This window comes from Dromiciops gliroides, chromosome 3, assembly GCF_019393635.1.
Source record: "Dromiciops gliroides isolate mDroGli1 chromosome 3, mDroGli1.pri, whole genome shotgun sequence".
Lineage (NCBI taxonomy): Eukaryota > Metazoa > Chordata > Mammalia > Microbiotheria > Microbiotheriidae > Dromiciops > Dromiciops gliroides.
The window spans coordinates 618,832,910-618,859,766 of record NC_057863.1 but is presented as its reverse complement, the minus strand read 5'-3'; the positions used below and the strand labels follow the sequence as shown (position 1 = coordinate 618,859,766).

Below are 26,857 nucleotides of genomic sequence, written 5' to 3'. Positions count from 1 at the left end.
ATCCTGCTTTGCCAGAGGATTCTGGTGCACTGAGGCAGCCCATTCACCCTGCTCAGGGAGAACTCCAGTGGTTTGGGCAAGTTCTCTTTATATTAGCTCAGTCTGCTTGCTTTAACTTCTCTTTGTTCCTAGTTCTCCCCGTTGGGATCAGAGGGAAGTCTTCATTCCTTTTCCAGCCTTTGAATATTTGAGGATAGCCATCAAGTTGCCTCAGGAGTTGTTAGGCCTAACAAAACCAGTTCCTTTAAACAGTCTTTGAGGGTCCTTTACCCTTCTGGTTGCTCTTTCATGGATTCCAGCTTATATACTTCCTAAATTGTGGCACTCAGACCTAAATACGGTTCTGAGACATGCACTGGGTCTAGCCTTGGGAGAATATAACAATGACATTTCCTCTCCTAGTGATTGAACTAAAGAGCACATGGACTTCTTTGGCTACAATGTTGTACTGTTGAAGTGCATTAAACTTGCAATACACAAAATTCCCTGGATCTTTTCCAGATGAACTGTGGATTTAGAGGTCCATTTTATTTACAATTTAATTCTTTTAATTCACTTTTAAGTATTTTAAATGCAATTCACAACTGTTTTGCACTCTGAAAATCTTAAAATGTTAAGTTTAAAAAATGTTCTATGTAAAATCGCATGATTTTGTGCTTTGAAACTGACAAATTATCCAATATTTCCTCATAATTTTTCAAGACAAGATTGAAAGGAGAAACTTCTGTTACTAGTTATTGGGAGAAATTTTCATCTTAAAAAACAGCAAACTACATTTTTATACATCATAATCTGTGATGGTACTCTAATGATATGTCAGGTATAGAAAGAAAATTTTGTGTATTAAAAAATCACCCACCTAATGGGTTTCCCTCAGATTAATAAGCTCAGAGTTGTAGGAGTCCAGATTCAATGTTTTCCATTTTAATGCAGTAACCTTTAAGGCCATGCAAAATAGGAAGCAGGAAGAAGAGGAATCTTCTAGTGTAATGTAAATGCCTGGGTTTTGCAGCAGAATAAACATGGCATTTTGGCTTATAGAGAAGTGAAAGCCTCTTTTTGCACCACTGATGATTTCCTGATTAGTTTTTGTACCGTTTTGGGGTTTTTTTTGTTTGTTTTTGGTGAGGCAATTGGGTTAAGTGACTTGTCCCAGGGTCACACAGCTAGTAAGTGTTAAGTATCTGAGGCCAGATTTGAACTCAGGTACTCCTGACTCCAGGGCTGGTGCTCTATCCATTATGCCACCTAGCTGCCCCTTTACTTTTTAAAAAAAATACAATTTTTTGGTTTTATATATCATCAGTAACACATTCATTATACAGAGAAAAAGAGAAATCAGTAGCTTCTCTTAGGTACCCCAAGAATTGAATGACAAGGTTAATTCTAAAGCTAATGAAGTCATGATTTGGCCATGACATTGAACAGAGTTTTTAACTATTTCAGAATGTTTTACTTTATGCTATTGTGGTCATTAAAAAAAAAAAACTGGTTCTGCTCACTTCACTTTGCATCAGTTCGTATAAGTCTTCCCAGCTTTTTCTCAAGCCAACCCCTTCATCATTTCTTAATGTACAGTGATATTTTATTACATTCATATATTGCAGTTTTATTCAGGTCATTTCCCAACTGATAGGCACACACTTAGTTTTCAGTTATTTAATACAATAAAATGTGCTTCTGAAAATATTTTTGTACATATGTGTACTTTACCTCTGTCTGACTTCTTGGTAGTAGGAGAGGATGTATATGTCTAGTGGTGATATTAGTAGGTCAAAGGGTGTCCATAATTCAGTCCCATTTTGCTTCTCATTCCAAATTATAATGCATGGATCCCATCTTTGTGTGTTTTTTTCCATAGTTTCTACTTTAAATTGTGCTGCACCAAATTTTGCTTTGATAGCAAAAGGAGACCTCAAAGGAATTGCTGCTGTTTCTCTGATGTACTTTATTACAAAGCCTTCTAGATAGTAGTACTTGAGAACTGGGAGGTGCAGTCTGAGATCTTCTGCTACAAACCTTTCATAAAGCACAACAAGCAATGCTGTGAGTGAGTGAGTAAATGAGTGTGTGTGTGTGTGTGTGTGTGAGAGAGAGAGAGAGAGAGAGACAGACAGACAGACAGACTCCTTACTTCCCTGTGAAATGGGGATCAGCTTGTTCTGTGTATTTAAGAGTAGGTTGGGGCAAATGCCTTGGATTTTTGTTTGTTTTTGTTTTTTGGGGGGTGGGGCAATGAGGGTTAAGTGACTTGCCCAGGGTCACACAGCTAGGAAGTGTCAAGTGTCTGAGGCTGGATTTGAACTCAGGTCCTTCTGAATCCAGGGCTGGTGCTTTATCCTCTGTACCACCTACTGCCCCCCCTCAAATGCTTTTAAGTCTATAAAAATGTAAGCTGGCCCTATTATCTTAATAGTCGAACCTTATTGAGTTTTTGTCTTTTGTGTTCCACTGTTGATTACTCTCAGATAATACAGTATTCTTTTGCTTTCTGATTTACTTAAGTGTTTGCTCATGTATTCCCTGTAGATTGCTTTGGAGTTGTGTTTTGTGGCAAGTACCGTAAGAAGAAAATCCTCATATTTTTTGGTGGACTACTTCACCCTGTCTTCCACCTTGTAGAGCCTCTTCTCATTTTTTAGTCTTGTTACAGAAACTCTATTCTGGGGCTGCTTGTACACTGTCTTGTGTTCATGGAACAGCAGGTACTTGTTAGTCTTTCTGTAGCTGCTATTTGCTGAAAATGCAAGGTAGGAATTGGTTTGATAATTTCTAATTTCAGTATTATCCCATGCGTAACACTGTATTTCTCTTGTGTGTGTAATGACTTTTATCAGGGATTCTGTTAGCAGAAGGAGAAACTGAGCCAACCAGGTCCTTAGACTTTTGGGAGAAGTTAGCCAAGTGAGGACCTGCTCTTATCCTGGGGATCTTCTAGACTTGAATCTAGGGTTCTTTTTCTGCGGCAGCTTGGCTTTTATTGCAGTGGAGGCGAAGTCTTGGTATGATCTTGGTATAAAGGATATGCTTACTATGAAGTTACCACCATTGTTTTTCATCTTTTTCATTGTGCACTAGCTGGGCATCCCAGCTCCATAAGATGCTTCATCTTTCTGAGCCTATTTCCCCGTTTGCAAAATGGGAAACTGATTTCTAGAACCTTCTCTCAGGGTCCTCATTTTAAAGATGAGGGAGGAGACTGAGGACTTACGTGACTTGCCTAAGGTCAGACAGGGAGTTGATAGGAAATTGAACCCGGGCTTTCCGACTCTTAAGTCCACCATTGCTTCTGGTATGTCCCACTGTCTTGACAATTCTCTATAAACATGTGCTATGTGCTGCTTTGTCTAGCCCCCCTCCTCTTCCTTCCCCTCCAGCTGATGATGACCTGGCTTTGGGGACTCAGATTTGTTTGTCTGGGTTACAGATTTTTATACACATTTAATTTTTAGTTAAAAACAATTGGCAAAAATTGTAGTGGATTTTATGTGTGATGATTTTGATTTGTTACTAATATCATGTCCTACTTCACAGCTTAAAGGAGACTCAGTGTGGATCATTTTCCCTTTCTTTGGTTTGGGTATTCTGTTTCCATGGGTGAAAAGGAGTCTAAACTTCTCTTATTCCCTGGTTGTTTTCTGAAATTTAAATAAACTTTCAGGGGGAGAAAAATGTTGAGGCAGCTACCACACAACTCTGTTACATTTCACCAGTGGTTTGCAACATAAAGAGTTATGACATCTAAAACTGTTGTTCTCTTCCCCCCACCCTAAAATTGACCTTTGCTCTCTACTTGGTTTTAGAGGGCTGCCCGCTCCTTGGCCATGCTTGTTGGCCATAGGAACTCATGAAGAAAGCCTGCTAAACACAGAGGGTGGGCTGGCGAGCTTCGTCTCAGGCCCCCTGTGATGAAGTCACCACAGGGCTTTTGAAATACTGACCTAGTCAGGTTGAATGCAAACTGAGGCTAAGGGAGCTCAGGGCTCCCCCAGACCTGGTTCTCAATGGCAGAGGTGTTTATTTTAGTCCCTGTCTCCTCAAAGATACTTAGAATATTGCCTCTATTTTTAGAGTATAGAAGGGGGGAGGGGGTGGAGGTGGGGGAGAAGCAGGTTCTCCTCAAGTCTTGGCGTCTGCCCATGATTTGAGGGGTACCAAAGAGCTAACAGGGCTTGGGACCTACTGTTACATGCACTTGGCTGAAGCTCTCTTTCTGTCCTCTCACAGCAGTGACTCCAGCAGTAGTTCAAGTGATGAGTCTCCCGCACGGTCAGTTCAGTCCACAGCTGTGCCAGCACCCACTTCTCAGCTGCCTCCACCTCTGGAGAAGGAAGAGCCCCGCAAAAGTTTTGGGATCAAGGTTCAGAATCTCCCTGTGCGCTCAACAGGTAACTCACATTCCCCCCTCCTACCTGGGGGGAGCAGGAGAAAATGAACACTATTTTATTTGATAATCTGCAGTGAAGGCAACACTTAATGTGTTGAGGAAAATGCAATTCATCTTACCTGGCACTGCTTCAAACCTCTTGGTTTCTTAAGTTGCTGCAGTTATAATTGTAGAATGATCCACCTAGAAACGAAGCTATCTAAAGCAGTTCCCCCTACCCATAATATTTTGAGTTGGTGTCAGAAGTGTACCCTGGTTTGCATCCCAGCTCAGATGCTTAGTTACTGTAAGTAAGCAACCCCGAGCTCGCCGTTTTTTTTTTAGCCTCAGCTTTCTCATCTAAAAATGGGGAGAATTATGTGGTGCTGTTGGGAGGAAAGTGCTTTGTAAACTTTACATCGCCACAGAAATGTGAACTGTTTGTATTTCACAGACTGAGAAACTGAGACTCATTCTAGGGTACTTGGTACAGTAGAGTGGGAGCTGTGGTCAGGTGTGGCTTTAGGAAAACTTTGCCCCCTCACCAGCTGTGCATCCTACAGGCTTGGGACTCAGAAGCGAGTCAGCGCAGTAGCAGAGGGGCTGCTAGCTCGGAGGAGCCAACAGAGCCAGCACAGCGCAGCACAGTGCAGTGCAGCGCACGCCATCTCTCCCGGGAATGCCCGAACTCACAGAGAGAGAGGGAGAGAGGGGAGGCCCGTGCTGACTCCTTGCTTTTTGAGTGACTCAGTTACAATAGAAAGAGAAATGACTCTGGTTTCTGTTGGGGCGGGGATTTAGACACAAGCCTTAAAGATGGCCTTTTCCATGAGTTTAAGAAGTATGGGAAAGTGACTTCGGTGCAGATCCATGGGGCCTCGGAAGAACGGTATGGCCTGGTATTCTTTCGCCAGCAAGAGGACCAGGAAAAAGCACAGAATGCGTCAAAAGGAAAACTCTTCTTTGGCGTGCAGATTGAAGTGGACAGCGTGGGTAGGGCCAGGTAAGAAAAGTAGACACTATTGAACTCAGTGTGAATGATGTGCGAGCTTATGCAGGGAAGGGCTGTTACTGCTCCCCTTTCCTTACCAACACACTCGGAAGGTGGTGTGCGAGAGCTGGCCGTGGTGGACGCACTTGTGTTGAGTTAGGAGCTTATTTTGGGGAAAAGCCTCTGGATTCTGCCTCTGGGGACCCAGGGAAGAAGGCTGTGATGGTTAGAGGGTCCAAAGGCCCAGGCTAGTGGCTTGCTAAGAGAAGAAAGTGCCATTTGTTCAGAGGTCTAGAGCTGATCCGAGACGGCCAAGGTGTGATGATCTCCTGGGAGCAGGCAGCATGCACAAAGGATCCTCGACCCGAGGGGAGACTGTGGTTGCACAGGTTCTTTCCATTGTGCAAAACTCTAGCAGAAGTTAGATCACCTTTCATGACCCGGATGGACTCGCAAGGAGAGAGATTTTGGGTGGAAACTCTTGATTTTTGAGGGATTCAATGGCTGTAACCTGTGAAGCATTTGATTTGTGAAGACAGGAAGAGGTCATAGGGCATCACTTGAACTTAGTTCTTTGAGTATAAATCCCAATATGATGAAGCAGGAATCTAGAAGTTGATGACACCTTAAAGCCAAGACTGTTAATAGTGGTAACCTCCTCGAAAGTCTACTCTTAAATGTTGTCTATGCAGGATGGCATCATGCAAACTGATTTTTCTACATTTGAGCCTTAGATGGCTATATCCCTTCTTCTTCCTGGAGTCTTTCAGGTTCAGAGACTTGGGTATACCTCCTCCCCCCTTTCCCGGGCCTTCCTTCATCAGCTCCTGGCCTTGGGCATAATTCCTCTCCCAGGAGATCTGAAACTATTTCCGACATTCTGTGGGGGGAAATGGCTTTTCCCCTGCTTGGAGAGGATTTCTTAGATGAACAACTCAAAGCAACATATCTGTTTGAGAATTTGGCACTGTATGGCATTACTTATCGTTTATGGTTCATTCGATATTGGGCTAATTTTTTCTGTTAAGAGGACAAAGCAGCCTTCTTAATATTTTCTTATGTGGAAGTCCTATTTGAGCTTGGTCATTTTAATTGGAAGGTACTTTGCCCAGGACAAAGCTCACCTAAGTTGGAGGGTTCTATCTGGGTAAGGTGCTGTGACTTGGGAGGAGCTATCAAATTGGTCCAGCTAATAGGCTTTCCCCTTTGTTGTCAAACAGTACAGTTAATTTTTGCATCGTTTGATGGTGCTTCCAGGACTTTGGAATAAGGATATCTTTGGTTTTTATTTAAGTTATTCTCAGAGAAGCTTGGTGGTTTACTCATTGTGCACACTGGAGCAGTCTTTGCTTTGCAGCATAGTTTGAACGGGCCCAGTGGTTTGAGAAACTATGGTCCTAAGTCTTGGTCTGCCCGGCATATTGCCTGTTAGGGTCTTTTTGAGTCTTCAGCGGGCAGGGTTTGGTAGCTAAGGGAGAAATTCTTCATCTGCTGACTAGCTTTCTGTCTCTCTGGTGGAAGAACCTCTGGCTATGAAATGGAGTACGATTTCTGTGTTATTTTTTCCCTTTGAAAATTGCCGGAATTTAAATTTTGGTCCTTATTACCAGTTTTTTAGAAATGTAGGGAAAGAGAGTCTGGCAGGCTTGAGTCAATGGCTAATCCTGGACTTTTGAGAACGTGATTCTGGAGCCCACTGAAAGGTCAGACCACACCAGGGTTTTCCTTTACAACCAGTTTCATGTGAATTCACTTGAGCAATGATGCTAAGAATTTTTAATACTGTTCCTTTATGTGAATAGCCAGAAGTGAGACGTAAAAGTAATGCTGCTGTGGATCCACCGTTGTGTTGTATGTAAGCAGTGTTTCCTGCTGAGAGATAGATATAAGAAGAGCCCTTTCTAGAGCCAGGCCGTTAGTTGGCTGAATTGGAAATTGAAGCAGGGGAGATTGTCTATGTCCTCTCTTCCCCATCACATTGTACCCATCAGAGACCTGTAAAAACACCAGTGTCCTCAAGCAAAGATTTTTCAACCATGTGACATCAAAGGATGATTTCTATATTTGACAGATTTCTACATTCATGGTATTGGCTCGTTAGGTTATTTGGTATGGGCAGCAACCACCAGGGTGTTAGTTGAGAAGATCTTTTGTTTGAAGTAAGAATTAAGCTAAATCAGTTTTTAGCTGATTTCAGTTTGGGTGTTTATTAGGTTTTTGCTTTGCATCCTGAACCCTTTGCCAAAGGGTCTGCACAGCAACCAGGGGCCTAAGAGGGAAAGAAAACGATCGCTATTTTGGGGTTTGAAAGTGGCCAGGGGTGGTCAATTGGAGTTGTCGTTTAACCAGGCTCAACAAGCAGATTCATTTCTGTTTGGGCACGTTAGAAGTTGAGCAATTGCCTTTACAAAGGCTTCACCTGTAGTAGTTAACCTATGAGTTATAGAGACTGTATATATGAACTTGACTGTGTGTATATAGACACACGTATGTACATGCAGATACACACATAATACACATGATACATGTATATCTGCTCAGTTCATATGCTGCATATCTGTACATGTATCTATAACCCTATTTGCCTGCTGGACAAGCCCTGTTATTTATTAGATTAGTAGTTTTCTATTCATCCTAGAAACTAAATGTACTACATACAATTGTCATACTTTTATTTTAAAAGAAACCTTTTTTCCTCCTTTCCTCCTCCCCATGTCTCCCCTCTAGAAACAGAAAGTGAGAATGAATTTCGGTCCCCTGGATGAAAGGATAGATGAATTCCACCCCAAAGCAACAAGGACTCTCTTCATTGGCAACCTAGAAAAGACCACTACCTACCATGACCTACGCAATATCTTCAGCGCTTTGGAGAAATTGTGGGTATGTTACTTCCTAGAATACAAAATGTTTTTGACCTCTGTCAGAGAGCATGCGTGATAAAACTTTTTGAAGGATCCAATTAATTTGGTTTAATGAACATCTCACTTAACATCTCAGTTAATATCTCTGTGGATCTTAATGGTTAATTCAGCTGAGTGGCTCTTGCCAAAAGTTGCTCACAAGACACACACTAGATAATGTTTTCAATATGGTTTCTGTGCTTTGGGGTTGAAGGTCAACAAGATCTGGAGGGGAGAACCTGACTTCTCTTCCTTCAGGAAAAAGCTTTGTGCAGATTGGCTTACCGGCTGATTTGGATGTGAATGATCAATGTTGGAAGTCCAAATTCCATGTTAACATTTGTCACGATGACTTTGTTCTAGCCTGGGAAGCTGCTCGTTGACTTAAGTATCAAAGGGCTTTGGCAGTTCCCTCGGTAAAGTCACCATTACATTAATTAAACCATTGGATGGGTTATAGTCATGCAGACCTCAGGAGTCAGCTGCATGGTGAGAGTATTGTATCTCAGCCCCTCTGAACTCCAAGAAACTTATTCTATCTGTTTAAAAACAAACAAACAGAAGGACTAACGCTGTTTTTGTCTAGTCTTGTTTTAGAGTTGTGGTGGGAAAAGGAATGCGTACTAGGTGCTCTGGTGTGTTTAGACTTTTTTCTGGGTTAATGCCCTTATGCTTTGGAGAATAGTCACCTAAAGGTGCCCTACTTAAGCACCAGCCTCTTTTCTGTTTGTATGTTTTCTATAGAATATTATTTGGTGGTAAATATTTCCTACCTAACGAATACACAGTATAGCATCTCATGGGGGCGGTCGTATGTGTTCAGTAAACAAAATCCATATTCACTGCATATGACTAGAATGTTGCTGCTCCTTACCTGTTTTTTATAGGGCTCGGGTGTAAGAAAGGGAATGGAAGAAGAGATAAAGGAAAGGGGAGAGAGGTGTTGGTACTTGGGGAAATGGACCAGTACAATAGCTGCCTTCCTACTCTGTTTAAAAGGTTAAATTTTTTTTCTGTATATTAAAATTTTTGCATAAGTGGAATATACTTGTATCTCAAAGTGATATTAATTCATTTCTACTTGATAAATATAGCTAGCACTTCCACAGCCAGAGAGATTTGAGAGTTGGAAAGGATCATCGATTTGGTATAGGTGTAACTATCTTATGGAATTATTTGAAAGCACAGAATTCATTCTGATCCTGAAATAGGGTGATAATTGAATGCCATTTTAAAAACTCTTAATTCTTAGCAGATGGGGCACACCTGAGTATATTGTATTGATTCAGAATCAACTAAGTCTTACCATAGTGTTAGCTGATAAAACGAGGCCTAAGAAGACCCTGCTAGTTTAATTGCCATCTTGCCTTGAGCAGAAAGGCCAGCTTATCAGTAACTACAGCATTAATTTATAGGCAAGTAGAACTTTGTTACTAACTTCTTCCCATTCAGTCCTTTAGTTTTTAGATTTATTTATCGTTGTTTTCTATTTGATTCATTATTCCTCTGGTCTTCATTCCACATAATGGTGAACATTGGTTTCCCATTTACCATTGCCTTCATGCCACAAGTTGACTTGCCTTCGAAGAGCTCTCCTTGTATGGTTTTTTCCAGTATTGACATACAACTTACTGTATTCAAATGATCGTTTTCTGTCTTTAACTTGGAGCAGGTTGTTATCATTCAATTCAGCGTAACCTCATTTATCTGGTTCTCCTCCCCTCTCCATATCTCGGGGTTACCTGGTCCACTGGTTGGAGCAGGGAATCTTCTCCACTCCTCTGATGAGGCAGATTGCTTAGTCTAGTCAGTAATAAGCACACTGAAAGGGTTTCCTTGTATATAGCACTACCTCCCCACATTTCTGGCCCTTTGTTGACTATTTCAAGGAAAGAGTCTGGAGACATCTAGGAAATAGTTCAGATTTTATAAATTTGAATTGTTCTGGCCACAGTCTGCATGGATGTAAAGTTTTGCACACTATATTTACCGAACAATATGCTTAGGGTACATTTATGACAGGATACAGTTCTTCAATGGGCAGAACAAACTTAAAGTATCAGTAAATGTAATTTGTGATTGGACATTTCAGAAGTGCTTTTGATTTTTTGTTGTTGTCGTTTTTGTTTTTTCGCAGGGCAATGGGGGTTAAGTGACTTGCCCAAGGTCACACAGCTAGTAAGTGTCAAGTGTCTGAGGCCAGATTTTGAACTTAGGGAACTCCTGAATCCAGGGCTGGTGCGGAACTCCTGAATCCAGGGCTGGTGCTTTAATCCACTGCAGCCACCTAGCCGCCCCCAGAAGTGCGTTTGAAAATGTGGCTTCTTAGTAATTTTTAGTCTGAGTACTGTTTTGAAAGATACCTGGATACCTAACAAAAATTTCAGTATTGGAAGGAGATATTTAACTGGTTTTTATCCAGTTGATTTGACATGGAAAATGAGGCTGAATCATAAACAGAATCAAGGACACTCTGGTGTGATAATTACACCTCTTGACCCGTTGCCACAAATCCATATCGACTTGCACTATTTTAGGAAAGCGATTTCCACTGCAGGCTAGGGTTCTGTGCTGCTTTTTGTGTTCTCTATAAGGTGATTTTCTTGAAGAGCTGATTTTTGGTAGTTGCTGCAAATGACCCCCTGCCTTCCTAGTTATTAGTCAGCCTGAGCCTTTCTTAGGCTGGTAGCATTCAGTTGAAGTCTCTGAATAGTCATGAAATACTTTTGGGGGGTGGGGGGGGTGGAGAAGAGGGGTTTGGGTAAATCTTGATTTTAAAAAATAGTGTTGTGGTTTGAATGTCTAGTCCATTAATTTAAAGTTCCATTGAAATAAACACTTTAAGGAAATAATTGCCTAGGGGTACTTTGAACATTTGCAGCTCTAATTTACAGTGACCTATGTATATGCTTACTGGCTTATCATTGAGTATTATTAATTGTTTTTTCCTAGGATATTGACATTAAGAAAGTGAATGGAGTTCCCCAATATGCATTCCTTCAATATTGTGATATTACAAGTGTCTGTAAAGCTATTAAGAAGATGGATGGGGAATACCTTGGAAATAATCGGCTCAAGGTAAAGAAATCTGTATATGTTTTTCTGTGCTGTGACTTTTGGTAATTTTGTTAGCTTGTGAAATTGACACAGTGTAGTTTGATTGTATATTATCTTTGCATTCTCAGTACATTATGAGATCCTATGGTCGTGGTTGAACAGGTCGGATTTCAGAATTTTAACTTTTTGGTTTTTTGTTCTGACTTGATTTGCTCTCATTTGAAGAGCTAGTTAGTATGATCAGATCTCTATAGAAGAATTCTGAGGCTATGAATGATTGTGAATTTTACTGATGGAAATTTTGCCTTTTATATTCAGCTGGGTTTTGGAAAGAGCATGCCTACAAACTGCGTGTGGTTAGATGGACTTTCTACAAACCTAACGGATCAGTATTTAACACGACATTTCTGCCGATATGGGCCTGTGGTAAAGGTAGGTGGGAGGTTTTGGTGTGTGGCTTGAAATTTTTACTATTTTCTTTTCCTTATCCTGTCCTTTTCAACCCGTTTCGAGTGTGTTTTTATATAGCTTATGCATAGAAACTCTCTCTGGGCTGTAGGGGCTTACTTAGTATTTTTAACTTGTTAGTTTATAGTGTAGGCTAGTGTTTTGAAAAACAAATATTTTGAACCAGCCGAGATAATATATTTTTTTAACTGATCTGCCTTAACAGTGTAGTATAGGTACATAGAAAGTTTCCTAGGGATGTTTAGAATTTCAGTTTTACCTTAAAATTAGGCAGTCTAATTATGTGATTATACATATTTGCATTAATTGTGTAATTAGACTTAATTGCATTTTTGGAAATAGACTATGACTTCTGACCAGAGAAATTCATACAACAAAAGATTCATTTAGAGTATTACAGTTGTTTAACACACCTGCAAACACACTTGAAACCTTAACTGTGTACTCTATTCTAGTACTTTCTAAAAGTGAATTTCTGTTGGGTGTGTGATAGAACTTTCAACATGACTTTAATGTAGCTTTTGTTGTCTGAAAAGCATCGCCATCAGTGTGAATGGCAGGTCAAGCTGCTGTTTAAGATACCAGTCACCCTTGCCTATTAGCAGAAACGACTGGAATCTTGTTTGGTTTTTTACTCAGGGTTCCTATTTCTTTTTTTCCTTTTCTTCCCATTAGGAGGTTGATTTTTTTAATTTTTGGTAAGCCAGAAAGCCTAAACAAAGCATCTAAGTAATAAACGTAGTCTGCAAAGAAAATCAAGTAAAATACAGAAAAACAAAATAAAGGCATAATATACCTCAAGCCACGAAATCCACATGAAAACCAGTCCCTTCTCCTGTGATTGTCTTTACTTCATTGTGCAGCAGCAGAAAAGCCGGACAAGTTTCTGGAGTTAAAAAGAACTCTTTTCTCCAGGGTATCCTCATGACTTAGGATCTTGTTGGGACTGCCCTTAAGCCCAGTGGATGAGGCGCTTATTTGGTTTTTGTTTTGTTTTTTTGTTTTTTACAGGTGGTGTATGACCGCTTAAAAGGCATGGCCCTGGTCCTCTACAATGAAATTGAATATGCACAAGCAGCTGTAAAAGAGACCAAGGGGAGGAAAATCGGTGGGAATAAAATTAAGGTGTGCAGAGTGACCTTTCAAAAGAAAGGAGCAAAACTGTATTGAGATCCTGCCCTCCGGCCTCCCTCCTTAGACAGCTGGCACTTTTTGCAAACTGCCAGTCAGGGGACGACTTAAGGACCAAGATCATAGGTCCAGGTTTTTCAATAGGTTTCTTAGATTTTTCTTTTTTTTAGAAAAAAATACTCGGCTTATTAAGGATTTTAGGGTATTAGCCCCAGTAAGCCTTCTCTGGGATGCTATCATTTGTCTGCAAAGGTCCGGGATGCTTGGTGGGGATGGGTTTCAGTACCCATTGTTAGTTGCTGAACAGGCACATAGGGACTGTAGAAATCCAGGAATATGGAATGTGTCAGTACAGCCTTCTGAATGATCGTCTTCTCTTCTTTTTTTTCCTTCTCTCCTAAAGAATGGGTAACCACTTCAAGGATGATTCTTTTATTTAATGTATTTGTCTAAAAACTTGGTGTTTATGGTGGTTTTAAAGGAGTTGATACATTTTCTTAACTGGTCATTAAGTAAGTGTCTTTCTGTGTAACGCTTGGGACAATCACTGGTGGGTGCTCCCTACTTATATGAAAGCCCAGTGGTGAGGAATGTTAGGTACAAGGCTCCAGCAAACATCTACACAACTGGAATTAGTGGATTGAGTTGAAACTTTTAACCAAGAGGGATAGACTGGAATCTTGGTGTTTTACTGTGCCGAGATGATGGCCCTGACCTTTTAGAGTTGTGCAGTTTGCAGTTTGGTTGGGGATGCCTTTTAAGTATTTGTGGGGAGGACAGGACATTGTTTTGAGAAAGAGATTTCAGTTCAGCCAGATTTCCTTTTATTGTTTTTTTTGTTTTTTGTGGGGCAGTGAGGGTTAAGTTACTTGCTCAGGATCACACAGCTAGTAAGTGTCAAGTGTCTGAGGCTGGATTTGAACTCAGGTCCTCCTGAATCCAGGGTCAGTGCTTTATCCACTGTACCACCTAGCTGCCCCTGGATTTCCTTTTTCCCTTCATCTTTGTGCTCTTTTCAGGATTTAGTATTATATTCACAAGACAGGGTTCAAATTTATGGGTTTGATAATGTTTTATGCTATTAGAAATCTGATACTTTTGCAATACCCTGATTTTTCTTTTCTTTCTATTTTAGGTGGATTTTGCAAACCGTGAAAGTCAGTTGGCATTTTATCATTCCATGGAGAAATCAGGTCAAGATATCAGAGATTTTTATGAAATGTTATCAGAAAGAAGGCATGTATCAAATATTAAAATGCTTTATAGATTTCACAAAAACCTCTTAATTATAACTTGAATTCATTGGTGTTTTAGTATCTGAAATTGTAGGGAGGGTTCCCCCCACACCCAATTAAACACTTCAAGCCTCCAATCTCTCCTAAACCCACAAGTGGTTTGGCAAAATCAATTTCCATTTGACTTTTTTTTCCCTTCCTTGTAATATGAAGTGACCCATTTACTTTGCTTCATTGATTGTTCCTAAATCATGCTACATGTATTCTGAACAATATAAGAATTATTTCATACTTATTTTTTCATTGGCTTGGGCTTCATTAGCATGGAATTTCATCTATTTTAGTGAACTTACCCCAGGTGTGGGATATTTCTTGGATGACAATGGAGGCTAATTAATAGTAAATAATAGCTTCACACCTAAGGAATATGTGACAGTTTCCAAAGATTTTGCCTTCAATAATCCTTTGAGGTCTCTAGTGGAGATATTTTAACTTGTTTAATAAAAAAAGCAATTTTGGCAAATTTAAGCAATTTAGGTTCACAGAGGTGAGCTTGGCCTGTTGGTGGTTATTGTCCCTGTTAGTGGCAAAACAAGGGCTCACACCCAGGTGTCAGGGCTTCAGAGTCATTATGAACCCCAGGCCACTGAAGTCTGAAGGCTAAGAAGTAGACCTGAAGACTGCATAGTTCTCAAGTCTGAGACCCACCCTTGATAGTTTAATGGAAAAACAGTTCAAACACCTCATTTTAGGTGCCTTATCCAGAATTTTAAGAATCAAGTACAACCCCCCAGAGAAGGTCTTCTTAAAGAATGTGTGGTAACATATTAAAAATTGACAAAGCGAAAAATAGTATTCATATCCCATCTTTCTAGGGATGTGACTGGTACTTGGTTAAAGATCTTGAAAGCTTATTAAGAGCTTATTTTCCTGTCATGGTTCTGAATCATTCCTCTTGATGTTTGGGTTGTCATTATGAACTTAGCATTCTTCCCCAAAGTACTCAGACCCAAATGAAGACACATTCTATCATGGTATTGTCAGATTCTAAGAGTCAAATGGATTTGAAAGTGGAAATCATGACCTTTGGGGCATTATGAAGTGCTTTATGAAGCACTGGGCTTCTTCAGGCATTGTCAGAAGGATTTTGATTGCAGTTCATCAGACTTCAAACATGTGTGTCATTAGGTCCCCTAGAGATCATCTTGTACTTTTTTTTTTTTTTTTGGTGTGCTGGGCAGTGAGGGTTAAGTGACTTGCCCAAGGTCACACAGCTAGTAATTGTCAAGTGTCTGAGACCAGATTTGAATTCAGGTCCTCCTGAATCCAGGGCCAGCGCTTTATCCACTGTACCACCTAGCTGCGCTGCACGCGTGCACGCGCCGCGCCCCCCCCCCCCCCTCCCCATCTTGTACTTCTTTGAGGAGGTACTTCTATTCATCTATAGACAAAATGGATGTTGTGAGAAATGCCTTTTGACACTTGTCTTTACTCTTGCTTTTGGGGGCTTTGAATCCATTTTTGCTTTTGTTCACATGGGCCTCCAAACATCGCGATGACATTCTACTGAATAGAATTTTAAATTTAGTCTCTCAATGACAACATTGAGATATTTAAGAGATGAGAATGGCCTAACATCCATTTCAGAATCATTTTTATGTGAGAAGGGTCGGTCCCTTGTTGCCGAGTGCAGAGACCCATCTACCTGTAGTGTTAGAGCACTAGTATCAGCCCATAATCATGATTCCCATGGTCTGCAGAGATTGAGGTTTGAATCCCAGTTTTACTGTTTACGACTTAAGTGACTTTGGGCAAGCCAGTTAGAGCTCCCACTTCTATATGAGAAGTTTAGAAGAGATGATCCTCAGAGGCCCTTGCCATCATTAAATCCTCGAATAATGTCCTACAAGCAAGTCATGCTTACATTTGTTGCTCTGTTGAGCTCATTTGTGTGCCTGAAACATTGCCTGCCATAGGGTAGTAGTTTCAGGAAGTCTTTGAATTCAGTTTTCATTATGAAGTGCCACTTCTTCCACCAAGCTGTTCCTGATCACTTTCCTCCATAAACTTCCCATAGCACTTAATTTCACAACTCTGTCATGCTCTTATTATGTAATAGTTTATATTATGAGAACCTGTTTTTATTTCTCTGAGTCATAGAACACATTATAGTCTTCTTGAAGAGTTAAAAATATGATTTACTCAGGAGAGTGGGGAGGTGCATATTAATTTTGAACCGGCTACAACATGTACATCGATGGGCAAAAGCATAGTTCTTGCCCTCACGGAACTTACAATCGAATGAGGCAGACTGCTTGCTAACATCAATGTACAAACAATATATTTACAGTATAAATAAGAGATAATCTTAAAGGGAAGACACTAGGATTAAGCAGGACCAGGAAAAGCTTGCTTGACTTCAGCAAAGAAAGCCAGGAGGCAGATGTGAGAAGGGAGGGAGTTTGAGGCACGGGGGACAGCCAGTGGCAAGGCAAGTGTGGAGAGCTGGGGGCTGGATTCCCTAGAGTATGTGGAGGAGTGTGGAAAGAAAAGGGGAAGAAGAATGGAAAGGTAGCAGGGAGCCAGCTTATAAAGGTCTTTAAGGTGTTTGCTCTTTTAGAAGATAACCCCTGGAGTTTATCGAGAGTGTGTTTGCATGTGAGACAAGAGATATGGTTGGATGTGTACTTGAGGAAGATGACTTTGTTTGCTGGGTGTGGGATAGATTAGATTGAGGGGAGACTGGAGGCGGGGAGATGAAGCAGAAGGTAATTGTGACAGTCCAGGGGGAATGTGAAGAGGGTCTGCACCAGGGTGGTGCCAGTGTCAGAGGAGAGGAGAGCCTGTCAAGGTAGAAAGGACAGGGATTGGTCCTCAGTCAAGGATGACACCTAGGTTGTGAATTGGAAGGAGGATAGGATTTTAGAGAAGAGGGGGAGAAAGTGAGTTTAGCTTTGAAGATGTTGAGTTTAAGTGGTCTGCTGGGCCACTGATTGGGAATGTTCCATAGGACATCTCCAGTAGTTGGGGATTCGAGACACTGGAGGTCAGTAGGAATGTAGATAATCACAAAAGGTGATGAGAATAGGGAATCACCAGCAGACAGTGCTCATGTGGTCCCTCACCATCCCTGCCATGTCAGAAAATTTTGGGGAAGACTGCTTCCCTCTGACCCAGCACATTAACTAGAACACACGTGTTCAAAAACCCAGCAGGATTGGCAAGCATGTTTTGGCTGTGAGTTGTATCACTACAGGATATGTGCACTTTGATGATAGCAAAGGTCCATTTGACTATGGGAATCTGTCTCAGAAAAGATGATCCTCAAGATAGCCAGCGAAAAGGTGCATTTGTAGTGTTGTTACATCCATCTCAGCTCCTAGGAAGACAATGGAGGTTTCTCAGGCAGGGGGAAACAAAGTGGTGTAAGATACACAGCCCTTGCCCTCTTGAAACAGTAGCTACGGTATTCACCGTGGAGATTTATGCAGTTGTTGTGTGGAGGTTCAGAACTAAGGCCCTCATCAATTGGAGGCAGCAATCCTTAAAATACAGGCATCGGTTTTGCCAAAGTGGTGGTTGACAGGCATTCCAGAAGTAGGAACAGCTGGGGGCGGGGGAGGTGTGGAGGTGTGGTAGCAGTACCTGCATTTAGTTAGTGGATGGTTGTCCAGACTGGCTAGAAAGGACTGATGGGACATAGGCCTTTGTAAAGCCAAGTTGTCCCTTTCTTTCAGCTCTTCCGTGCAAGACGTGGTTTTAGACAGATTACAGTTGTGCCTTGGGCTTCAGTTAAAGGAGTTTGCACTTGATTACTGGACAGCAAAGAACCACTGAATATTTTTTAACAGGAGGCACAAAATGCCAAAATCTCTATTTGTAGAAAAAGTTGAATTGTGTTCTATGCGCAGAGAAACATCAGTACCTTTTAAAGATGTAACTTGTAATTTAATGTTTCATTAATGAGGGAAAGAACTAATGTGCTTTTTCCCTTTTTAAATTTTGGTTTTTTTTGGACAGAGATGAAAGACGAGGGTCCTACGAATATACCACTGATCGTACTTATTATGAGTCTGTTCGAACTCCAGGGTCATATTCTGAAGATCCTCGGAGGGAATATCCAGCCCGAGGGAGAGAATTTTATCCTGATTGGGATCCCTATCAAGGCGACTACTATGAACCACGATATTATGATGATCCCCGGAATACAGGGATTACCGAAATGATCCTTATGAACAAGATATAAGGGAATACAGTTACAGGCAGAGGGAGCGAGAAAGAGAGCGAGAACGATTTGAATCTGACCGAGACAGAGACCATGACAGGAGGCCGATTGAACGTAGTCAGAGTCCAGCCCACTCTCGGCGGGCCCCAAGCCCTGTAGTTCCATCTCCTCAGTCAGAGAGACACCAAAGTGATTCTGAGCGGAGGGTTTACAGCAGGTCTTCAGATCGGAGTGGGAGCTGCAGCTCCGTTTCTCCTCCGAGGTACGATAAGTTTGAAAAGACTCGCGTAGACCGTTACACAAAGATTGAAAAACCTGACAAAGAACGGATTTTTGATCCGGAGAGAATAGATAAAGAGAAACGCCCAGTGAGGAAGGAAAAACCTGAAAGGACAGAAAAAGACAAGCCCACTTTTCCACAAAGACGAAAAGCCAAAATCCACTCTCCTGGTTCTCCGTCATCAGAAACAGATCAAGAAAACGAAAGAGACCCCAGCCCTGAAAAATTGAAGAGCAACAGCAAGCAAAGTAAAGAGAAAGTTGACAAAGAAGGGACGGCTAAGAACCGGCTGGACCTGATGCCCTGTGTGGTCTTGACTCGAGTGAAAGAAAAAGAAGGGAAGGTCATTGAACAGCCATTTTTAGAAAAGTTGAGAACTAAGCTGGATAACGATGCTGTTAAATCTTCCTTTCCAGATCAGAGATTCCCGCTTTCTCAAGCTGATGCAGCTAAATCTGGTGATCAGACTAAACTCGACACTGTCAGATCCAAAGCGCCCAAAGAAAAGGTCCAGTTGAGCCATCCAGAAGTGACTGATAAGGAGGCAAAGCCGAAGCCCAAGAAGCACTTAAAAGATTCAACAACCGAAGCTGTGAGTGCTGCAGATCAGGATAAGTTGGAGGCTCGAAAAAGGCGTTTTGCTGATGTGAATTTGAAACCCGATAGGCAGAAACAGGAAGTCAAAAAGAGTATCTTGGATGAAGATGATTCCAAAGCAGTATTTAAACGGCAGCCTGAGACATCTGCGAGAGAAGTGACAGTCTTAAGGGAGGCTGAGCCTGAAAAAAAGCCCATAAGGAAAGACATATTTAGAAGAGAACCTAAAAAACTGGAGAGAATCAAACTGGAAAAACTTATTTCTGCTCCCAGCCCCAAAGAGTGTCAAGAGCTTGCAAGTATTTCTGTGGGGATTATGTCAAAGCCTCCCCTAGACCTGCACAGTAGGCCAGGAGATACGGTTGAGGAACCAGTGGAAAATCAAGAAATTTTATCCAAAAAGATTAACCTTATAAAACCACAGCACAAACAGCCCCAACCATTAGATGATCAAGGAACAGAAAAAGAAGAAATGAAGAAAAACTTGAGCGGTGTTCCTGAAGAAATGGCGGAACATAAACCTGGCCAAGAGAAACCCCAGTCAGCAGAGAATGAGGGGAAAATTGGCATTGATATCGATCACACACAAAGTTACCGAAAACAAATGGAGCAAAGTCGTAGAAAACAGCAGATGGAGCTGGAAGTAGCCAAGTCTGAGAAGTCTGGCAGTCCTGAGAAAGAGGTGGATGAATATGAAAGACGCAGCCTTGTTCATGAAGTGGGCAAACCCCCTCAAGATGTCACGGATGATTCTCCTCCGAGCAAAAAGAAAAAGGTAGATCATTTTGATTTTGAGATTGGCACTAAAAGGGAAAGAAATTACAGAAGTTCCCGCCAAGTCAGTGAAGATGCGGAAAGGTCAGCTGGTTCACCTAGCATCCGTCATTTTCCTTCCCATGAGGAGGATGAGACTGTAGATTCCCCTAGGCTAATACCACTAAAGGAAACCAAAGAGTCTCCCAAAATAGATGAGAAGGGTCTGCCACATTCCAACATGACCGTTAGGGAGGAGTCTCTAAAGTTTAATTACGATTCCAGCAAGAAAGAACAGATGGCAGATATAGCCAAAATAAAGCTCTCGGCCTTGAATTCTGAAGAGGAATCAAATCGGTGGGAATCTCAAATGAAAACAGAGCCCAACAGAGTTGATGTTAGCTTTCCAAGCAGCATCATTAAGAGAGAGAGTCTTCGAAAACGGTCTCTACATAGAGATTTGGAGCCTGGAGAAGTCCCTTCTGATTCAGATGAAGACGGTGACCAGAAACTGCATTCTCCCAAAGTTTCATCGTTATTAGAGAACCCCCGGCTGTCTTTTTTATTGAGAGACAGAGAAGACAAAGTACGTGAGAGAGATGAAAGGTTGTCTGGTTCTTTAGAAAGGAACAAATTTTATTCTTTTGCACTGGACAAAACAATCACTCCAGACACTAAAGCTTTGCTTGAAAGAGCTAAATCTCTCTCTTCTTCTAGGGAAGAAAATTGGTCTTTTTTAGATTGGGACTCTAGATTTGCTAGTTTTAGAAACAACAAAGATAAGGAAAAGGTTGACTCTGCACCACGACCCATCCCATCCTGGTACATGAAAAAGAAAAAAATTAGGACTGATTCAGAAGGGAAGATGGATGATAAAAAAGATGATCACAAAGAAGAAGAACAGGAAAGGCAGGAATTATTTGCTTCTCGGTTTTTACACAGCTCCATCTTTGAGCAAGATTCTAAACGGTTGCAGCACCTAGAAAGGAAGGATGAAGAACTCGATCTCCTTTCCAGTAGGATTTATGGGAGGCAGACATCATCGGATGGGTCAAACAGCACATCTGATTTGATTCAAGAACCAGTAGTTTTGTTCCACAGCAGATTTATTGAACTCACAAGAATGCAACAGAAAGAAAAAGAAAAAGACCAAAAACCCAAAGAGGTTGAGAAACAAGAGGATAAAGAAAACCGGCCTGAGACACTGGAATCTGTTCCTGAGCATAAAGAGCCAGAAGTGAAACAGCCTTCTGCCCTCGGGCCCCCTCCTAGCTCTACTGCATCACAAGAATCAGGCCCTTTGCCATTGGAGAAGGAGAAGCCAGTAGAGGCGCCTTCAGGAAAAGAAGAAAAGAGTGGAGAGCTGGCTTCTGGAACAGCAGAGCCAAAAAGTGTTCCTGAACATGCTGCTGTCATTATGGAGCAGCCGGAAAAAACTGACTTGCCATCGGTGTCGGAGACCAACAAAGAAATTGTTCCGGTTCCTTTGGTTTCACAGGAAAATTTGCCAGCTGAGCATCCTTCTTATTTAGATACCAAGCCTCCAACCCCTGGAGCCTCATTTTCTTCTCAGGTAGATATTAGTATAGATCCAGAACCTGAAAGTACCCCACTAATCTCACCACTTTCCAAACCAGTTCAGAAGCCTGAGGAGCCTAGTGAAGTGAAAGAGGAAAAACCCGCCCCTGCTGCTAAGACTAATTGTGATACAAGTCAGAAAGTTGAGGTCCTTCCTGAGGTTCAGCCTCCAGGTTCTGATAATGACTTGGAAGTGGAACCACCAGTTGTTACAAAAGATAAAAAGTCCAACAAAAGCAAACGTTCTAAGACACCAGTGCAGCCAACTGTAGTTAGTGTCCCAGAGAAGCCAGTCACAAGAAAGAGTGAGAGAATTGACCGGGAAAAACTCAAACGGTCTAGTTCCCCTCGTGGAGAAACACAGAAACTCATTGAGTTAAAGATGGAAGCAGAGAAGATTTCAAGAAATGCTGCTAAATCGCCCAGTTCTGCTGTAGAGACTGAAAATATTGAGCCAAGTTTGCCACTCAGCCGAACTCGGAGAAGAAATGTGAGGTCTGTTTATGCCAACCCGGGTGACAAGGAAGAACCGTCTCCTATAAAAGATCCAGTAGAACAGCCACGATCAACCAGAAAACGGGAGAGAGAAGCCCTGGAGATGGGATCACTTGCTGCTACTCCTAGGAGGGGGAGGCCTCCTAAAACCCGCCGCAGGGCTGAGGAAGACGCATCGCCTGTCAAAGCTGAACAGGACGCAGAGGAGGCAGAAGCCAAAGACACCGTGGAGCCTCTCAAACTTGCCGAAGGCTGGCGATCACCTAGGTCTCAGAAGTCGGCAGCTCCCACTGGACTGCAGGGGAAAAAGGGAAGAAGTGAGCAGAGAGTTGATGTTGCAGCCGATCCACCCGAAGAAACTAATGAGATGGCTGACCGGGAGCCTAATGTTAGTGACAGCAGTACAAAACCCAAGTCTGACAAAGAAGAGACGGGGGGAAATGAGCAGAAACGGGACAAAAAAGAAGGAGACCCAGACAAGAATCCACCAGAAACATCTTCAGTTGAGACTGTGGAGAAAAAACAAGTCCCAGAAAAGAGTTCCAAATATAAGCGAGGAAGGTCTCGAAATACTAAGCCTTCGGTGGACAAAACTTCTCTGTGTCTGAAGAATGTGGAAATTCGTCTCAATGTTGATGAAGTAAAAGGAGCTTTGCGACCCACCGATGAGGAAGCAGAACCAGTGGCTGTCCCATCCTCAAAGATTAAAAATCCCCCAAAGGAAGACAATCTATCGCCCCAACTTAAGAATGAGCCAGAAGATCTTGTTAATGAGTCAGAAAATGAAGTTGTACGTGAGCCCAAGCAGTCACCAGAGGCAGCCCAGTTAGCCAAGCAGATTGAATTGGAGCAGGCTGTTGAAAATATCGCAAAGCTGACAGAGACGTCGCTCACTGCCTACAAAGAGCCGACGGCCGAGGTGACGGGGGTCCACCCGGAGGAAGAGGGAGACAAGCCTGCCCATCAGGCCAGCGAGACAGAACTTGCAGCAGCCATTGGGTCCATTATCAATGACATTTCTGGTGAGCCAGAAAACTTCCCAGCTCCCCCCACTTACTCTGCTGAATCTGAAGCTGAAATACCAACTGACCCCCTTGTGTTGCCATCCCCTCAGGCAGAGATGGAGCCTGAAACCGATCAAGCTGTGTCTGGCATCTTGGAAACAGATGCTGTTGTAGAACCTTCAGTGCCACCGACAGGTGACCCTGCCCCATCAGCACTCCTGGCAGAGCCCAAGGAGCCTGAAGGGAGCGTGAATGTGTCTCCCAGCTCTGCCCATGAGCCAGAGGTGGTGGTACAGGATGCAGAGGTTTCCAGGAAGGATAGAGCGCGCCAAAAGGTCCCTCGGTCTCGCCGGAAGAAAAGTACCAGTAAGAAAGGGGATGCCGTGGAGGCGAATGCTCTTGGATGTGAGCAAGCCCAGAACAAGTGTCCTCTCACCAGTGAACTGAAGTTAAAACCCCCAGAAACGCCCAAAGAAGACAAGCAGAATAAAAATTCCCACCCCGTCTCTGAGCCAGCTCCCCCTGACTCAAGCAAGAATCCAGGCAGTGAGATGATCTCCGTTGAACATGCTCCTGAAGAAGATGCACCTGCTAAAGCTCCAGCCCCACTGGACCTGCCCCCTCAGGCAGTGCCAGTGGATGATGGGAGTCAAGCTAGTTTCAAGGTACGTTCAGCTAGTGAGAATGCACCAATTACCCCACCCAGTGTTCCAAGCACACCCACTCCCACGATTCCTTCTGCAGCTTCAGCCAAGCTCCCTGCCCCCATCCCATCTGGGATGGTCCCACATCATCCAAGCACCACTAAGGTGACCGACTGGATTACGAGGCATGAAGAGGCCCGGGCACGCTCCACCCCACCTCCAGCCCTTCCCCCAGACACAAAGGCCTCTGACATTGATACCAACTCCAGCACTCTGAGGAAGATCCTCATGGAGCCCAAATATGTTTCAGCCACAAGTATCACTTCCACTCATGTAACAGCTGCCATTGCTGAGCCTGTCAGTGCCCCTCGCCTAGAAGACGTGCCTCACCCCCCAGTAGAATCCATAAAACCAGTTTCAGAAGAGAAACCTGCTGTTCCAATCCCAAATGCTTCTGATCTGCCTGCAGCAGAGGCCCCAGTGTTTACTGAGAAAGAAAAGGCCACTACAGTCATTGCTCCCAAAGCCACTTCAGTCATTAGCCGGATGCCGACAAGTAATGATTCAGAAGAATCTCCACGGGTGACTGGCATGAAGCAAACTCAGTCGGTCCAGACGTGCCTTGGGAATGCGATGTCTTCTAAATACAAACCGTGGCCAAGCACCACTGAGAACAGCCGGTTCCACCCAGGATCCATGTCTGTGATTGAAGATCGGCCCTCAGAAACGGGCTCGAGTCCAGGCCTGAGAGTGAATACTTCAGAAGGTGTGGTGCTCCTGAGCTATTCTGGACAGAAGACTGAAGGTCCCCAGCGAATCAGCGCCAAGATTAGTCAGATTCCCCCAGCAAGTGCCATGGACATTGAGTTCCAGCAGTCAATGTCCAAGCCACAGGTCAAACAAGAATCTGTTATGTCATCCCAGCCAACTCCAAAATTGGCTTCTCAAACTCCCTCGGGCTATGGGAGTGTCCCCACTCATTCTTCCCTGGTTCTAGGATCCCAACCATATACCACATCTCCCGTGATAGCATCCATTAAGCAAGAGCGCCCATCCTTGGAGAAATTAGAGCCAAGCCACTTGTCTGTGTCCGCACCTGTCAACCAGGCTGGCCCAGGGAAAGTCCTTTCACAGGCAGCAAACACTCCGCCAGTGCTGGTTCACAGCCAGTTGGTCCTCTCCCCAAGTGTAGCTTCCACCAACAAAAAGCCTCCTGACCCAGTCTCACTCAAAATGGAGCCCAAGGCCCTCCAGCCATCCAATCTGAGCCCTGGGCTCAGTTCCCATCACCCACCTTCCCTCTCTGGCAAGCTGCATTCAGAAGCAAACCATGTGGGCTCTGGACCCAATACCCCAACAGATCGAGCCATCTCTCACTTGGGAGTCTTAAAGCAAGAGCCACCTTCTCCCCGCACAAGTGGGCATTCCCCATCTCCGTTCCCAAGGGCTTGTCATCCCAGCAGTACCTCTTCTCCAGTCTTATCCAATAATGCATCAGTCATGTTGGCACCAGGAATTCCTGTGCCTCAGTACATATCTAGCATGCACCCAGAGCAGTCTGTCATTATGCCACCTCATAGTATCACCCAGACCGTGTCCCTCAGCCATCTGTCCCAAGGGGAAGTGCGAATGAACACCCCCCCTCTACCCAGCATCCCCTATGGCATCCGGCCTGAGGGACTGCACTCTCCGAGGGCCACACTGCAGTCCCAGATAGAGATCCGACCTCAGCGATCGGGCACTCCCCAGCCAGCCCCTCTTGTCCTGCCCCCACTGTCCTCCCAGCATCCTCCTGAAGATGAAATGCACTATCACCATTCTGTGTGCAGAGGGTCGGCTCCCGTGCAGCCAGAAGTGTTAGTCATGCAGCCCGAGTACCGGATGCACCCTTATAACGTGCCCCGGGAGGTGAGGCTCATGAGGCACCCGCATGTGGCCAACGTCGGTGAACACCACCTGGACACAAGGCAATCCCGGACCCCGGAAGGGTCGGTGAAAACACCACCAGCCAGCAAGACACCTCAGCCGGGGAAGGAGACCCCGACCCCCAAAGCCCCCGAGGTGGCCATGGCCCCCTCCCCACACAGCGAGGCGCGCCTCCTTAGTGTTCCCCCCAGCGGCAGCCAGCTTGCAGGGCTCCCCCTGACCCCGCCTGCGGGCATGCCCCATGGGGTTCAGATCATTCGCCCCGCTGGGGATGTGTACCATGAGTACAGATATGGTGACCTGCGGAGCTATCACGCAGCGGCTCAGCTTGGGCACCCTCAGTTTCCTGGTGCTTCCCAGATTGGACTGTCTTCCCGGAGCGTGACCCCATCTCAGGTGAGAAAGCAGTGCTCTTCTTTCTCCTTGGGGTGTTGGGTGCACACACAGCTGCTGGACAGCCTGAAGGGCTCTCTCAAGGCCATGTTAGCAGCCACATGGACTCAGGTGGGCCTGAAGAATGAAGCGTAAAAGTAGGATGGTGGCTGGGATGTGAGGGAAGTGCACAGCCTTTTCCCAGAAGCCTTTGGAATTGGTGAAGGGTTTTGAGAGAGGGATTGACTCCCAAAGCCTTCCTCTGTGCCTCATTCTGGCTTGGAGGTGACCCTGGGCTCTCCAAAGGCTGTGCCAGTGGAATGCAAGCCCTGGGAAGGCCCGACACGCAGGAAAGGCCTCAAGCCTGAGCCTGGCCATGGACTGTGTGCCTCTTGTCCAAGGAACAGCCTAGTTCACAGGCTCATCACCAGAAGGTTGATCACCAGGTGATCTTTTCTTTCTTTTTTTAATGGCCGTAATCACTCACGAAGACCCATCGGCTAAGGTGTGAAGGGGGCATGATCTGCATTGGTGGAGAGAGCGCGCCCACCGATGAAGTCACAGGTCTTTAGAGTATTCGTGTGTCAGGGCTCAGCAGGTTCCCAAGTAGGCCAATGAGACCTGTGGGATGTCATTATCTGGAGGCTTTGTGGGACAAAGGTGGTTATCTTGAGGATAGTCCCAGTGTTCCTTCCTTGAGGCCAAGAGATGTGCTTAGGTTATCTTTGGATCCCCTGCAGCCTGACACCTCCAAAGCACATGGTTTAGGTCCCTCTTGAGTAGGTTGGAGCATAAGGAGAAGAAACCTCCAGAGCTTCTCTGGTCCTTCCCCAAT

The 26,857-nt window shown here is 43.8% G+C and overlaps 1 protein-coding gene across 1 annotated transcript in view; it reads left to right on the top strand.

Moving 5' to 3' along the window:
* The window catches only part of SPEN (spen family transcriptional repressor), a 78,538-nt gene that overhangs the window by 48,123 nt on the left and 3,558 nt on the right, over positions 1-26,857 (top strand). Inside the window, 11 exon segments of the mRNA XM_043994657.1 lie at positions 4,228-4,388; positions 5,168-5,349; positions 5,351-5,369; positions 8,085-8,110; positions 8,112-8,237; positions 11,210-11,335; positions 11,633-11,746; positions 12,794-12,907; positions 14,049-14,149; positions 18,169-18,347; positions 18,350-26,046. Of these exon segments, the coding sequence (XP_043850592.1) occupies positions 4,228-4,388; positions 5,168-5,349; positions 5,351-5,369; positions 8,085-8,110; positions 8,112-8,237; positions 11,210-11,335; positions 11,633-11,746; positions 12,794-12,907; positions 14,049-14,149; positions 18,169-18,347; positions 18,350-26,046 (8,845 nt within the window).